Source organism: Kogia breviceps, chromosome 2 (genome assembly GCF_026419965.1).
Source record: "Kogia breviceps isolate mKogBre1 chromosome 2, mKogBre1 haplotype 1, whole genome shotgun sequence".
NCBI classification, from domain to species: Eukaryota; Metazoa; Chordata; class Mammalia; order Artiodactyla; family Physeteridae; genus Kogia; species Kogia breviceps.
This window is the reverse complement of record NC_081311.1, coordinates 201,185,362-201,200,911: the sequence shown is the minus strand read 5'-3', so window position 1 is coordinate 201,200,911 and position 15,550 is coordinate 201,185,362. Positions and strand designations below refer to the sequence as shown.

The following is a 15,550-nucleotide window of genomic DNA, read 5'->3' as shown; positions in this document are numbered from 1 at the left end:
TATTAAAGTAGAAGAACAAAGTCGGAGGACCAACACCATCAGACTTCAAGATGTACTATAAAGCTACAGGAATCAAGACGGCAAGAGACTAGACAAATACACCAACGGAACAGAATAGAGAGCCCAGAAAGAGACCCATATACATAGTCAACTGATCTTTGACAGAGGAGCAAAGGTAATACAATGGTGCCAAGGTGGCCTCTTCCACAAACGGTGCTGGAATCACTGGACATCCACATGAAAAAAATGAGTCTAGACACAGACTTTACACCCTTAATGGAAATGAGTTCAAAATAGATCAGAGAGCAAAATGTAAAGCATAAAACTATAAATCTCCTAGAAGGTAACATGGGAGAAAACCCAAATAACCTTGCGTATGGTATTGACTTTTTGATACAACGCCAAAGGCATGAAAAAAGCAGTGGATAAGCTGGCTGTCACTGAAATTAAAAACCTTCACTCTGTGAAAGACAATATCAAGAGAATGAGAAGACCAGCCACACAATGGGAGAAGAAATTTGCAAAACACACATCTGATAAAGGACTGTTATCTGAAATATGCAAAGAACTCTTAAAACTCAACAATAAAAGAAACAACCTGTCCAAAAAATGGGACAATGGGCTTAACAGACACCTCACCAAAGAAAATATGCAGATGGGAAATGAGCATATGAAAAGATGCTCCACGTCATAGGTCATCAGGGAAATACAAGTTAAAACGAGATACCACTCCACACCTATTAGCACGGCCAAAATCCAGAATACCGACAGCATCAAATGCTGGCGAGGATGCGGAGCCACGGGAACTCTCATTCGTTGCTGGTGGGAACGCAAAATGGTGCAGCCACCGTGGAAGACAGTGTGGTGGTTTCTTGTAAAACTAAACATACTCTCACCATATGATCTAGCAATCACACCCCTTAGTATTTAACCAAAGCAGCTGGGGGTTATTTACGTCTACACAAAAACCTGCATGCAGATGTTTATAGCAACTTTACTCATAGTTGCCAAAACCTGGAAGTAACTGAGGTGTCCTTCAGTAGGCGAGTGGATAAATAAACTGTGGTCCTTCCGGGCAATGGAATATTATTCAGACTTAAAAAGAAATGAGCTATCAAGCCATGAAGATACATGGAGGAAGCTTAAATGCATATTATTAAGTGAAAGAAGCCAATCTGAAAAAGGCTACATACTGTATGCTTCCAAATCTATGACATTCTGGAAAAGGCAGAACTATGGAGACAGCAAAAAGATCAGTGATTTCCACTGTGGTAGGGGTAAGCCTGAATGGGGGGGCACAGGGGATTTTTAGGGCAGTGAAAATACTCTGTATGATAGTATAATGGTGGACACATGTCATTATACATTTGTCCAGACCCATAGAACGCACACCACCCAGAGTGAATCCTAATGTAAACTCTAGATGATTATGACATGTCAGTGTCGGCTCATTAATCACAGCAAATATACCACGCCGGTCGGGGATGTTGACAAGTGGGGAAGGCTACATACCGGGAGGGGTAGGGGGTGCATGGGAAATTTCTGACGCTTCCTCTCAATTTTGCTAAGAATCTAAACCTGCTCTAAAACTGTGTCTTAAAAGATAAATTAAAAAATTAAAAACTCAGTGGGATTGTGGCGAATGGCAGTGGATTACATAAACGGAACCAAGTCGTACCCTGCAACCCGGGTGCTGTACTTTGTGGTTTCTTGAGTAGAGCAGACAGCACAGCCTCTGGGACGTGCTATGTGACTGCGGATCTGGGAAATGCATTCTCTTCCACCCCCTTCAGAGAGGAGGATCAGAAACAGTTTGCATTCACTTGGAAGAGGCAACAACGTAAGTTCATGATCTTGCCCTAGGTTCATCCTCGTGCTCTGGGTCACAACGTAAGCCTGATGGGCCTTTATCACTGGGACATCCTGTGGAGCGTCCCTCTGGTTCACCGTTTTGATTACATCCTGCGAAGAACACCTGGGGAGCGTTAGCTAGCAGTTCGCTGGTTGCCTCGTTAGACCTATTCATTCCAAAGCACGGAGGGTAAGTGACTCGGAAGCCTGTGGGTTCCGAGCGGGGTCAGAGCCCAGCTGGGCTCTCCAGCAGGTGCAGGTGCCAGTGGAACCCTGGGGGAGTGGGCAGCGCGTGGCATCTCCGGAAACCCTAGCGTGGTCGTGGAGGTGGTGGAGCGGGACCACGTCTTCTGCAGCCTCAGCGCTCAGCACAGCGTCTGCCGCGATGCGCGGCCCTGGCGGAGAACGAGGCCCTGCCCGCGAGACCCCAGCGGACCGTGTGCTGCGAGCTGCCCATCGGGAGCCATGTGGTACAGGGTCCTCACCTGTGCAGCGAGGCAGGAGAAAATGATGAAAAGATATGAACACTGGAAAAGAAGGAGTGGAAATGTTGTTATTCGTAGACGACCTGATTGTCTGCATAGAAATTCACAAGGAATCTACAAAGAAACTACTAGGTTTGCTTATAGAGAAGAGTTAGCTATAAATCTATATATTAAGAATCAATATTGAAAATGAAATTTTAAAAATACCTTTTACAGTAGCATCAAAAATACCAAACACAGGGCTTCCCTGGTGGTGCAGTGCTTAAGGGTCCGCCTGCCAACGCAGGGGACACGGGTTCGAGCTCTGGTCCGGGAAGGTCCCACATGCCGTGGAGCAACTGAGCCCACGAGCCCCAACTACGGAGCCCGCGAGCCCCAAGACATGAAGCCTGCCCACCTAGAGCCTGTGCTCCGCAACAGGAGAGGCCACCGCACTGAGGAGCCCATGCACCGCAGTGAGGAGTGGCCCCCTCTCACCACAGCTGGGGAAAAAGCCCACGCGCAGCAGCGAGGACCCAATGCAGCCAAAAGTAAATAAATGTATATATAAAACAAAACCCCAAACACCTAGGAATACATCAAATACAAGATGTGTAAGACCTCTACACTGAAAACTGGAAACACGGCTAAGTTTAATTTTAAAAGACCTAAATTAATGTTCATGCACAAGAATTTGTTCTATTTTAATAGTTTCCATTGTCCTTAAGTTGATATATAGATTTAGTACAATTCCCACCAAAATTCCAGTACGCTATTCTGAGGAAATAGACAAGATGACTAAAATTTATATGCACATTCAAAAGATCTAGAATAGGACATACAATCTTTAAAAGGGAGAATGAAACTGGAGGACGCGCACTACTTGATTTCAACACTCTCTATGAGGCTGATGTACTTAAGACAGTGCGGTGTGGACATAAGGGCGGATAAAGTCAGCAACGAAAGGGAACAGAGGAGGTAGAAGGAGACCTGCACCTACGGTCACAGCTGGCAAAGGCCACATGTCAACTAGATGGGAAAGAAAGTCTATTTAACAAACATTGGAAAGGCTGGGTATCAGTCTGGATAAAAATGAACCTTGCCCCCTTCTCGACTCCACGCATAAAATCAATGGGAGGTGGGTCATAAACCTCAACATAAAACAGGACACCGCAAAGTCTCTAGAAGAAAACATGGGAACAGATCTTCAGGACCTCAAGGTAGGCAGGGGTTTCCTAGGGAGGATCCAAACAGCACAGACCATAAAAGAAACACATGAACAAACAGGACTTCACAAATGGGATCTCAGACCCTCTGGCCTCTCAGCTCCTGTGCTGTGATCACAGCTACCCTGTGACCGTGCCTGGGTCACCCTAAGAGTGCCAGCTCTCCCAGTGGCTGTGAGCACCACGGGGCGGCGGGCCCTGGGTCTGCTCAGAGCCCCACCCCGGGGCCCAAAGCTGTGCCCAGGCCCCAGCTGGGTGAGCGACGGGGTAGAGCCAGGCCAGCCCCAGCCCTCCACAAAGACACAGGGCTGCATGGGGTGTGGGCGCCCATCTCGACCAGAGGGAGAAATGGCCTGCATCCTGGAGGTTCTTAGGATGGGTGAGGACCTGGAAGCGCGGATGTGGCTGTGACTGTCTGCGGCACACGCGGGTCCGGCCCGGCCTGACCCTTCCCAGGAAGGAGAGGCGAGGGAGCCTGGCATAGGCAGAAACCAGTGAGGGGCAGGAGCCAAGGGACAGGGTGTCAGGGGGAGCCAGGCAGAGGAGGGGCGTGGGCTCGGGGCTGGGGGTCCCCCTCGGCTGCACGTTCGAAGGCAGAGCGGCCCCAGGGCCGCGAACCCCCGGACCCTCGGTGCCTGCAGTGGCCTGCGTGCCTGTGGTGTGTCCTTGGGGCATCAGGGCTCAGGTCCTGGCTGCTTTTGCTCTTGGGCATCTTGGTGCCCTAGTCCCGCGGCACTGCGGGCCTTCCGTGGAGGTTGCACGTGAGGATGTGTTTTGCGGGTTCAAGATTTGGGCCCAGGGAGTGCAGTGTCAAGGCCCCCGGCCCCGCTGATGGTCACACACCCCGTCCTCCAGCCCCGGGGAGGCCCGGCCGAGGATCCGCTCCCTGAGCTCCCCGCAACAAAGGTGCATTCAGGGCGCGGGGGGGCCTCCCTGCCAGACTCCTCTGCAGCCCAGCCCCACACAGTGAGGACAGATGACCAGCTGCTTCTTTATTGAACATTCACAGGCCGGTGACCTATGGGGACGGCAGTTCACTGGGGAGGCGCTGAGGGTCCAGGTGGCCCACATCCAGGAAGCTCCACTTGGAGGGGGCGGCCCCTGGGGGCGGGGCCAGCTGCCCGGCCCGGCCCCTCCCCCCTTCACCCGGGCTGGGTCAGCAGCTGTCTTGTCCCCGGGGCCTGTCCCCCTTGCAGAGTCTGTGTGCCCCTGGGTTCCCACCCCCAGTCGACTGCGTGAGCGTGGGACAGGCAGCCGGGTCACAGCTTGTTCCGGGGGCAGCGCTGCAGGGCCTCCTGCAGGGCCCCGATCACTCGGTCCACGTTCTCCCGGGAGGCGTTACAGCCCAGCAGGCCGATCCGCAGCACCTAGGGCAGGAGCGGGGCGCGGATGTCAGCCTCTGTCTGGGGCCCTGCCTGGCCCGGACTGAGGTCAGGGCAGAGCCGCTGGGGTCCCCCAGTGCGGGAGGAAGGGGGCCGGAGGGTGCACTTGGCCTAGGTCCCTCCCAGTACAGTCCCCGGGGTTCAGAGAAAGGTGCTCCCTTCCTGATGCCCTGCTGTCCTGGGTCCTCAGATGACCGCTGAGCTCGGCCTGGATGTGGAGCACACGGAACAGCAGGGCCCCCTCACCTTCCCCACCGAGGGCCCCAGGCCGCCCGTGATCTCGATGTTGAAGTGGTCCATGACGTAGCGGACGAGGTCTCTCCAGTCGTAGCCCGCAGGTGCGGCCACGGTGGTGACGGTGGGCAGTCGCGTCGCCTGCAGGGCAGGCCGGGCTCAGCCACCGCGTGACATCGCCACCAGCTCCGCCCGCCCTGGCCTGGCCCGCCCTGGCCGCAGGCTCCAAAGGGGGGGACGGAGAAAGGGCCCCAGGAGAGCGAGGTCACCAGCGGCCCGGGAGCCACGCCCACCGGCTGGCGCTCAGGGCAGGGCTTCCAGCCTCCAGGGACCCCCCCCTGCGTCTGTTCTCTGACAGGCCACACGCTGAAACTCGGGGGCGCCTGGCTTATTCAGCTGACCCCCTACCCCCAGCCCCTCCAGGATGGGGTCTGGCTGGCGTTCTGGGGGCCGATGGGCGTCCTCCAGCTCGGGGATCACCCGTAACGGCTCCAGGTGGGGAGGCTCTGGGGGAGGTGGAGGCATCCAACTCAATGTCCTAAGATCCGGAGGCCAGGCAACCGCGGCGATGACGGGGACTCCTCCGCACCCCCAGGACCTCCCTGCCCCCGCCAGAACTGCCACGTCCACAAAGGGGGCTGCGCAGGAGCTGCCCCTCCCCCCGCCGCCATCTGAGGCCCGATGCCCCCTGCCCTGCTCACCGGGTCCCTCACGAAGAGCTGCAGGCCCAGCTCCCGCAGGCGCCCGTGCAGGTACTCTGCGGCCTCGCGGTGCTGCTGCCAGCTGTTCTCCAGGCCCTGCGTGGGGAGGGGCAGCGGGGCGGGCAGCGTGGGCTGGGGGCCCTCCTCGGGGGGCAGAGAGGGAGAAGCCGGCTGGCGTCCACGGGGGATAACTTCGGCCGGGGGAGGGGCTCCTCTCCTGGCCCGGACCCTGAGCGCCTCGGGAGCGCCCTGGAGCCCCAGGTTCAGGGCCCTGACTCTGCCCCAGGGGCTGGGGGGGGGGGCTCCCTCAGGGAGGCGGAAATAGTCTGGGTCTGGGAGGGGGACGTGGCGGCTCGCCAGCTTCAGCACCTGCGGGGTCCCAGCTCCACGCTGCTCAGCCGGCCCCTGCGCTCACCTGCTCCGCTAGATGGGCCAGGCTCTCTCTCAGGCTGTACAAGCTGACCACGGGGGTGGTGTGATGGTATCTGGAGGACAGGAGGGGGTGGCCAGGTCACTGGGTGGGGCCGGGGCAGTGACTGTGTCTCTCCCAGCCCCAGCTGACCCAGGCTCTCTGACGACGGGTCGGCCCCCACCCAGGGGAGCGCGGTCCAGCTTGGGGGCCACAGACCCGCAGCCAGATCTGGGGAGAGCCCGGCTCACAGCAAGGCACTGGCCGGGCTGCGCGGGGAGGCCGACTGGGCCGGAGACCAGGTGCTGGCTCCCACCTGGGGCCCCAGTGCCCCGCTGTGCCCGCTGCGTGGGGCACAGTTCCTGGTGTCCCTGTCTACGTGTGTCACATAAGGGGCCTGAGGTTAAGGTCAAAGCCACCTCACAGAGAACCCCCTGTCCCCCCGCTCCCTCTGAGAGATGGGTAAAGCAAGGCTCAGGATTGGGAAGATGTGTCAGGCCAGGTCCAAAGTGCCTGCAGATGCACTGGGACTTCTGGGAGGAGAGGGCCCCATGGAGAGGGGGTTGGGGACCAGGCCTGGGGGCCCTGGGAGGAATGGGGGGGACCCGGTTGGAGGCATCAAAGGCCTGGCACTGGTGACTCCCGGGGCTCCAGCTGGGGTATGGGGGCAGGAGGGTGGACGCTCCCCACCCCGTAGCACTTCCCTCCCCTTAGCCACCCGCGCCCTTTCCTCCCCACCCAGTCCCGGCCCCTCTCTCACATCCTGGGCTTGTCCTCACAGCCCCAGAAGTTGGCCAGCCACTTGATGTCCAGGTAGAAGGAGAAGGGCTTGGTCTTCCGAGTGTAGATCTTATTTCTGGGGAGGAGAATCAGCCTGAATGCCGCCCGCCCTCCGTTGCTCAGAAGTGAGCCAGATGGGTGGGGCCCCCCGCACCCCCGTGTCTGTATTCGGGCCCCCGGGTCCCAGCCTGTGCCTCTGCCTCGAGGGTGTGCGCCTGTCACTCGGGCTGGGCTGACTCCTATGGAGTCACCCCAACTCAGTGCTCAGGTCAGAGAAAGGGGGTCCGGAGGGTCTGCTGCGTGGTGAGTTCAAACGCGTAAGACTGACGGAGGGGACCCTATGTGAGGAAAGCATCCTGGGAACTTGTTGGAAAACCCGGAAAATTTGAAGAATGCACTAACCGTGGAGCCTCCAGACTGCTGTTCTTACCTACAGGCCCGGACTTGAGCTGAAACATTTGCAGGCTCCAGGCAGCCCGTTCCCCGCAGACCGGCCCCACAATCCCAGCCGGCGGGAACCCGTTGCCTAATACCTAGCCTGTTTGCTGCTGCCCCTCCCGAATGCAATGGTTTTTATACGCGGGCAGAGCCCTTGGTTTGTCCTAAGTCTAAAGTCAAGGGCCTCTCTGTTCAGTCCTCCAGTTACCTGGCTGGTCCCTATGCTAAACGTATACCTAATGGATAAAGGCACATAATTATATCACCCCTGAGATTTTCTCTAATTGTTTGATATATGGTACAACATTTACTGCACACTTCCCTTATCTGCCCATTTATCTTTGTTACAAAAATCTGAACATAGGGTCAGCATATACTTATGCTCAGTGTTAAATGGTGAAATTTAAATGTAATTAAAATAAAAATAGTATACCCATAAGAAAATGACAGAGGGGAGACTGGGGCTGGGGGTCTAGAGATGAGGCCTCACCTCTCCTAGAAGCCAGTGCAGCCTTGGGGAAGAAACTGTGAAGCTGGGGTCTGCCGGAGGGGCCTCTGGGGCAGCCTGGGCAGAGCTGCGTCCCTGGGCCAGGTAACCCCAGGCTGCCCTGGCAGGCCTCTCCTCCCCACCCGGCCTGTCCTGTTCTCTCCTTTCCTTCCCCCTGGTCTCCCCAAGCCCTGCACTCCTGTGGGCTCCTCTGCTCTCAGGTCCCAGGAGATACTGGCTGATCTTGAAACGTTAAACACAGGTGTCCTCCAACAGCTCCAGATGGACGTGAACAGACCGGGGCCACTGTCTGACCTCCGGACTCAGACCCAGATGCCTCCTTGACCTGCCTCCGGGCCTCTCAGATTTCACACACCCACACAGAACTCCAGATCTCACCTCACATCCTCTCTGTTCCGTCACCTGGGTGCAGCTCACGGTAACGGCCTGCTGGGGCCGGTCCTCGATCCCCTCCCCCAGCCCACCCAGGCCTGGTTCAGGGTCTGAACACTGGGGCCATGGCGGGTGTGGAGGCTGCAGCGGGTGAAGGGGGCCTGTGCCTAGCCCGGGCAGCGGCTCCTGCGTCGGCTCCTGGATGCTGAGCCCGGGTGGAGGCAGCAGCAGGCTGGCGCCGCCCCCCATCCTTGGCTTGAGGCCAGGGACCTGCTGGAACGCTGGGCCCTACAGCCCATACACAAGCCCCGGGTCCACAGGAAGCACCTTCTGGAGGCCAGCCTGGCCAGGTCGGCCACACGCATGACCCTCAGGCTGCCCCAGACCCCCAGCTCCCTGGGAACCCAGAGAACGGGGCTCACCTGTCCAGGCTGGGGGGAGCATTGCAGAGCACGGCCCGAGGAGCTGACCCTTCCCTTGCTCTGTCCCTCCCTCCTCGGGGCCATCTGGCCTTGCTGCCCCTCGAGCCCTGGCTGGGGGCGGGGCTCACTCACTTGGCCTTGTCACTGAAGGAGATGAGCGAGGTGCCCGCAGGGGCGTTCAGGACTTTCTGGGAGCCCGAGTATAAGACGTCGATGCCTGTGGAGGGGAGGGGCGCATGCTCAGGGGCGGAGCCCCACGTGGGGGAGGGGTCACGGGGGCACCGCCCAGCCCAGGTCCTGAGAGTCCAGCAGAAGTTGCAGGAACCTGGGACCCACCACGCAACTGGTGTCGGAAATGGGAGGGACAGTGTCGGAGGACTAGACCCTTAACCCGTGGGGTCCGACGCTATTGCAGGTGGGCTGAGCTAACTGGAGGGCACCCCGCGAGCATCTGCTTGGTGTGGAAAACCCACGTGTCTGCGGTCAAGCGCTGGGAGAGAGCGGGGGCCGGCGGAGGGTGGAGGCGCAAAAGAGCTTTTCCTTCACATCTTGCAGCGCCCGACCCCCGGGCTTCCACGCAGCCCGAGGGGATTTTCAAATTCTGGGGCAGCCGCAGAGGGCGGTGGTCAAGCCCAAAGCTGGGAGGACAGAGGACCGGGGTTCGAATCCAAGCCTTGCACCCGTCTCTGACTCCCTGAGGGTGGGGACCTGGGGGAACTGCGTGCCCAGGTGCACGGACAGGTGGACCCGGACTGCTCTTTAGAGTTCATTCCTAAAGCCTAGAACTGGGCGGACCCAAAGTTCTCCCGAGAGGAAAGGGGGGCAGTGGGTGTTTTCACACAGCGATGAATCCTCAAGAGCAGCAAAGAGAGGGACCCTTGTTGACATTAGGCTGACGTCTGCTGACCCACAGCGTCCCGCAGAGGCCAGGACGGGGCAGTGAGGGCCAGAGGCCTGAGCCTGGCCCTGCTGCTCCGCGGCCCGGGCCGCAGGCTGGAGCCTCCTTGCCCGGCTTCTCCCTGCACAGCGGGGGCGGCCAGCCCGGAGGCCCAGGGTGGGCACATCCTGGGGACAGCCCTGCCCCCCTCCTTTCCCCAGGGCCCCTCCGTGTGCCTGTCCTCTCAGAGCAGTGGTTTGGGCTCAGCCCAGAAGGCTCCCCCCGCAGCACTGGATCCCGCAGAGCAGGGCACCCTGCACAGCGAGAAGCAGGCCAAGTGGGGCGGCCGCGGACGCAGCGCCACCCAGAGTGGACCCAGGCTTTCCTCTGAGGGGAGACGCGGGGCCGGGAAGGCTTCCCCGGGCTGGCCTGCAGGTGACAATGTCAGCGGTGCTCCCCGCGCGTGACAGGCGTCGGGGGGGTCGGCGTCCTGATTGGCAGGGGCCCTGGCACTGCCTCCACCCCTCCACCAGGGCTCTGAGTGCCTCTCCAAACGCCTCCCCTGGAGGGTCCCTTCCTCCCGCCCGCCCCCTGGTCCCAGCGCGATGGCCCAGCAGAAACAGGGGTGTGGTCAGTTTATGGAGCGTGTCCTGCCCCGGGAGGAGCTGGCTCTTCCCCCACGCCTTGTGGAGACCAGCGCCTGATCCGGTATGCGGCTGACGGACACGCAGGCCCTGGCACGGGACACCTCCCAGCCAGGGCTTCTGACGCTTCGGGCCGCCGGTGGCTGGGGCGGGGGGCACTCCCTTACCCTGCTGGTCCATGTAGATGGGGACCCCGCCCAGTGATGCCACCGAGTCCACCAGGAGCAGGCACTGGTACCTGGGGGCAGGAGGGGGCTTCAGACTCTACCCCTGGGTGGGGTTTCTGGAGGGGCCTTAAGAGCCTTTAGAAGGGCCCCCGGGGAAGCAGGGGATGCCTCCCACCTCCCCCAGGGTGCCTCCTACGGGGCGCTCAGCTCCCCGGGACCAGCTCTGTGTCTGGACCAGGGTGAGCCCCCGGCACAGTGAGCGTCACCCGGGGGTCCCAGGCACCCATGAGGCCAGCCAGGCAGCCTGTGTCCTGGGCGACGGCTGGGTGCTCTGAGTGCCCCGGGCCAAGGGTCGTGTGGGGGTCCAGGGGCCAGCCGAGCACAGGGCTGCAGCTCTTCTGCTGACAGCCCACAGGGCAGAAGTCCAGAGCACGGGGAGGACAGAGTCCAGAAATAGCCTGAGCTGAAACCTCGGACTTCCCTCCACCTCCACACTTTCTTTAAAAAAGGCACAAAGAGTATCCCACGCGGACGTATGGGAGTCGCAGCCCAGGTGACATCCGTGAGCTTGATTCACTGCACAAGACTCCAGGCGGCAGGCGGTCCTGGTGGAGCTGTGCCCAGTGGGCCCGAGGCCCCCATGGAGGGCGGCGGCCCTGCCGGGGTGACCCTGCCTGTCGGCGGAGCTTCTCTCCTTCCGTCCCGTGGTCGGCTGTCCAGAGCATGACTGCGGGAATCCCACCTGCCCCCACGCGAGGCCCTGGGCAGCCCGTGCAGGGGCGGGGGAGCCTGGTGGAAGGCAGCGGAGGATGGCACTGCTTTGGGGCTCCGGGACCTTGGGGCGAGGGGGGCAGGCCGGGGCAGCCCTGGCACCAAGTCTGCAGGGTCGGCGTGAGCCCTCCCGAGTCATGGGGCCAGGAGGGCAGCGGCACTGCGGGGGACACAAGACCCTGCTCTCAGACGGGAGGGTCCATCCAGCCTCGGCCCGGGGCCAGGAGGACCCCCAAGGACCTGCACCCCCGTCACACGGCAGAGGCTGGGAGGGCCGGCCAGCAGCCCCACCACATTCCCACCCGGTCCTCAGGCTGGTCTGAGCTGTGATTGGCTCTGTCCCCAGCACTGCTGCCCTGACAGGCTCACCTGAGGGACAGGCTCACCTGTGCGGACGGGCTCACCTGGGGGACAGGCTCACCTGAGGGACAGGCTCACCTGGGGGACAGGCTCACCTGGGGGGACAGGCCCACCTGAGGGACAGGCTCACCTGAGGGGACAGGCTCACCTGGGGGACAGGCTCACCTGAGGGGACAGGCTCACCTGTGCGGACGGGCTCACCTGAGGGACAGGCTCACCTGGGGGACAGGCTCACCTGAGGGGACAGGCTCACCTGGGGGACAGGCTCACCTGGGGGACAGGCCCACCTGAGGGGACAGGCCCACCTGAGGGACAGGCCCACCTGGGGGACAGGCTCACCTGAGGGGACAGGCTCACCTGGGGGACAGGCTCACCTGAGGGGACAGGCTCACCTGAGGGACAGGCTCACCTGAGGGGACAGGCTCACCTGGGGGACAGGCCCACCTGAGGGGACAGGCCCACCTGAGGGACAGGCCCACCTGGGGGACAGGCTCACCTGAGGGGACAGGCTCACCTGAGGGACAGGCTCACCTGAGGGGACAGGCTCACCCGGGGGACAGGCCCACCCGAGGGACAGGCTCACCTGAGGGGACAGGCCCACCTGAGGGGACAGGCTCACCTGAGGGACAGGCTCACCTGGGGGACAGGCTCACCTGAGGGACAGGCTCACCTGAGGGGACAGGCTCACCTGGGGGACAGGCTCACCTGAGGGGACAGGCTCACCTGAGGGACAGGCTCACCTGAGGGGACAGGCTCACCTGGGGGACAGGCTCACCTGAGGGGACAGGCTCACCTGAGGGACAGGCCCACCTGAGGGGACAGGCTCACCTGAGGGACAGGCTCACCTGAGGGGACAGGCTCACCTGGGGGACAGGCTCACCTGAGGGACAGGCTCACCTGAGGGGACAGGCTCACCTGGGGGACAGGCTCACCTGAGGGGACAGGCTCACCTGAGGGACAGGCTCACCTGAGGGGACAGGCTCACCTGTGCGGACGGGCCCACCTGAGGGGACAGGCTCACCTGAGGGACAGGCTCACCTGAGGGGACAGGCTCACCTGAGGGGACAGGCTCACCTGTGCGGACGGGCCTACCTGAGGGGACAGGCTCACCTGAGGGACAGGCTCACCTGGGGGACAGGCTCACCTGGGGGACAGGCTCACCTGTGGCAGAGCTCGCCATAGCCATCGAGGGGCTGCAGCACACCGCTGGAGGACTCCCCCTGGGTCAGGAACAGCAGCACGGGCTTGTGCTGGGCCAGGGCCTGAGGGCACAGAGGTTACAGCCGTGGGCAGAGCCAGTGCAGGGAAGGGGCCCCTGCCTGGTGGGCCCCCGCCCACATTCCCTCCCCAGGGACGGCATAGATCTGGACAGCGGGAGCTGGACGCCCCTCAACCCCTCCTGCCCCCCCCAGCTGACCGGCCCCCTCCCCAGGCCGGCGCACCCCCCGTACCTCCTCCACCTCCTGCAGCGTGAAATGGCCTCCAGGGTCCTTGATCATCGGGTGTACGCGGGCCCCTGGGGGCAGAGTGAGTGGTGAGCAGCCCCTGCCTGCCGGGGGGGCCAGTGCTGGGGCAGAGGCCGGGCTGAGCAGGCGGGTCCCGTGAGGGCTGCCCACGCCTGCGCCCAGCCTCTGCTGGAGGGGGAAGGTGGAGTGTGCTCGGTGAATCCGGGTTCCGGGGTGCCACGGATGAGGGCGAGTCCCTCAGCTCCACTGTCCCCTCCCCAGCCCACCTTCCCTGAGCTCAGCCAGGCCGGGGCCCGCCGCTCCTCGGCAGCCCTCTCCACACGGGAAGTAGAGAAGCATCTGTGCAGGGCTGAGCGGACGGGTGCCTCCCAGCAGAGGGTGGCTTCAGAGGGGCCGTTCATTTGATGGATGACTGGGTGGGTGGATGCAGGAGGCAGGAGCCCGCTTTGCCCTCTCTGGGGCCTTGGGGCTCCAGGGAGGCAGGCCCTTGTCCTGCTCTGTCTCTTGAAGCCCCGCACCCCCGTGCACAGCAGGCCCCCAGCTTCATATGCAGGAGGCAGGGCGGCCCTAGGACCGTCCCAGCCTCAGGGGCCTGAGGTGTGTGGTGGAGGCAGGGGAGGGGCTTTTGCCCAGGCCAGGAAGGTGGCCGAGGTCTGCTCAGGGCCCTGGACCCTGCCCGACCCGGGCTCCCCTGGAAAACCAGCGTGTGGACTGCAGCGGCCCAGGTGAGGGGTCAGGATGCCCTCGGGCTGTCGGGGGTTGTCCATTAACCTGGACCGAGGGTGGCCATGTGTGGAGCTGACCAGGCAGGGGTTCCGCGGTGATGTTTCCAAACCCGCAGTAAATCATTAAACCCAATGCACCCTCGGGCTTTCGACTTCTGTCTCTCCCTTTAGTAAATTTTACTCTGGAAGTGGAAACCTTTTCCATACCTCTGTATTTTGCAGCTCTAGAAACAGAGCTGTGTCTGAGATTTTTGAGGGGGAGATGTCAGCTTCTGAAACCTTGTCCTGTGACAGAGCGGAGGTGGCTCCTGGGGACCTCAGACAGCCGCGGGTATGCTCTGGGTTCGCGCTGAGACCAGAGGAGTCCCTGCAGCGCCGTCCCCACCGCGGGCTCCGGAAATAGCTGTTCCCCAAACCCCGGGAGACCAGGGGGACGGGGGCCCTCGAGCATCCTGACGCCGCCCGCTTGGAGGAGGCAGCAGGCTGGCAGGCGGGTGGAGACGTGAAGGGCCTCCAAGGGGGGTAAGTGCTCAGGGCCCGAGGTTGGTACCTGGAGAGGGGGGCTTCCGGGCTTCGTGCCGGAGGAGGGAGGCCTTTGGGGAAGCACGGAGCAAAGGGCCGCGCCCCACGCCCGCACCGTCTCTTACCGATGCGCTCCCCTATGTCCCGGGCCCGCTGCCCCCAGATGCCGTTGACCCCGACCAGGAAGGGGTCCCCCGGCTCCAGGAGGTTGAACAGGGCGGCCTCCAGCGCGCAGTGCCCCGAGCCGCTGATGGCCAGCGTGAGGGGGTTCCGGGTCTGGAACACGTACTGGATGCCTTGCTTGATCTCGTCCATGATCTGGGGGCAGTGGACATGCAGCTCACCACCTCCCCTACTCCCAGCCCAGGGAGGAGGCCACTCAGGGCACTGACCGCTGCGGCTCGGTGGCCTACCTGGAACATCTCCTCGTGCATGTGTCCTATCGTCTGCCGCCCCCCGGCCGCCATGACACGGGGGGTCAGGTTAGAGGGGCCGGGCCCCAGCAGAAGCCGGTCGGGGAGGGACAGGGGCTTACTCAGGGCTTCTGGGGGGGCCACCAGCAGCGGGTGGGAGGCCATGGTCCTCAGCCAACCTGCCGCCTTGTGCCCCAGGGCCGCGCTGGCCGCGGTCAGTGTCCGGAGCATTTCCCAGCAGGCCCTGCACCGGAGGACACGGGGGCGTCCAGGAGGCGAGCCTGGTCGATGCGTTTCTGCTCTGCCTGCCGCCTTTTGCCGTGTGTCGTTGTTACCAGGCCGTTATCAATGCTCGTCCTGCACGTGAAGGCTTGGCAGCAGGGCTGTTGAACCCTCGGTGGGAGAGGAGGAGGCAACAAAGTCCAGTCCGTGAAAAACAGATCTTGGCCAGCTGCCCTCTGCTCTCCAGCCGCCCCTCCCGCTCCATCCCCGAAGGATGCCCAGCCTGGTACACCTGGCTGGGCTTAGGGGGTCCCAGCGTTTTTCTTATGGGACCAGAGCGCTGACATTTCCGACTTGGCAGACCTACAGGCTGTGTTAAAGCTACTCAGCCCTGCTGTGGTGGTGAGAAGGCGGCTACAAGGGCGTGGCTGTGTGCTAATAAAACTTTATTTACAAAAGAAGCTGTGGCCCAGGGCCACAGTTTGCTGACTCTGGCTTAGCTCCTAGAAAGACTCAATTTAGAAAATATATATGCTCCACGTGCATAAACACACATATGCACACACTGAGGACATGTCCGTTCCTGATGCTTTTGG

At 61.5% G+C, this 15,550-nt stretch overlaps 1 protein-coding gene across 1 annotated transcript; it reads right to left on the bottom strand.

The window, feature by feature from the left end:
* Window positions 1-4,520: 4,520 nt before the first annotated feature.
* AGXT (alanine--glyoxylate aminotransferase) lies at window positions 4,521-15,043 on the bottom strand. The gene is made up of 11 exons (XM_059053741.2): window positions 14,733-15,043; window positions 14,445-14,637; window positions 13,058-13,122; window positions 12,768-12,868; window positions 10,476-10,546; window positions 8,920-9,004; window positions 7,028-7,123; window positions 6,274-6,343; window positions 5,859-5,954; window positions 5,170-5,298; window positions 4,521-4,908 (listed from the first exon to the last, which is right to left on the bottom strand). Exons 1-11 carry the CDS (start codon window positions 14,961-14,963, stop codon window positions 4,801-4,803), a joined length of 1,245 nt encoding a protein of 414 aa, XP_058909724.1. The 5' UTR covers window positions 14,964-15,043; the 3' UTR covers window positions 4,521-4,800.
* Window positions 15,044-15,550: the final 507 nt, after the last annotated feature.

What these genes read in the sequence shown, in the direction of transcription:
- AGXT (XM_059053741.2), bottom strand. Translation starts at nt 14,963, where the DNA reads ATGCTCCGGACACTGACCGCGGCCAGCGCGGCCCTGGGGCACAAGGCG. An exon ending in TATGGCGAGCTCTGCCACAG is followed by an intron (nt 10,547 to 12,767) that starts GTGAGCCTGTCC and finishes TCCTGCCCCCAG; the next exon opens with GTACCAGTGCCTGCTCCTGG. An exon ending in TGGGGCCCTCGGTGGGGAAG is followed by an intron (nt 4,909 to 5,169) that starts GTGAGGGGGCCC and finishes CTCCTGCCCTAG; the next exon opens with GTGCTGCGGATCGGCCTGCT.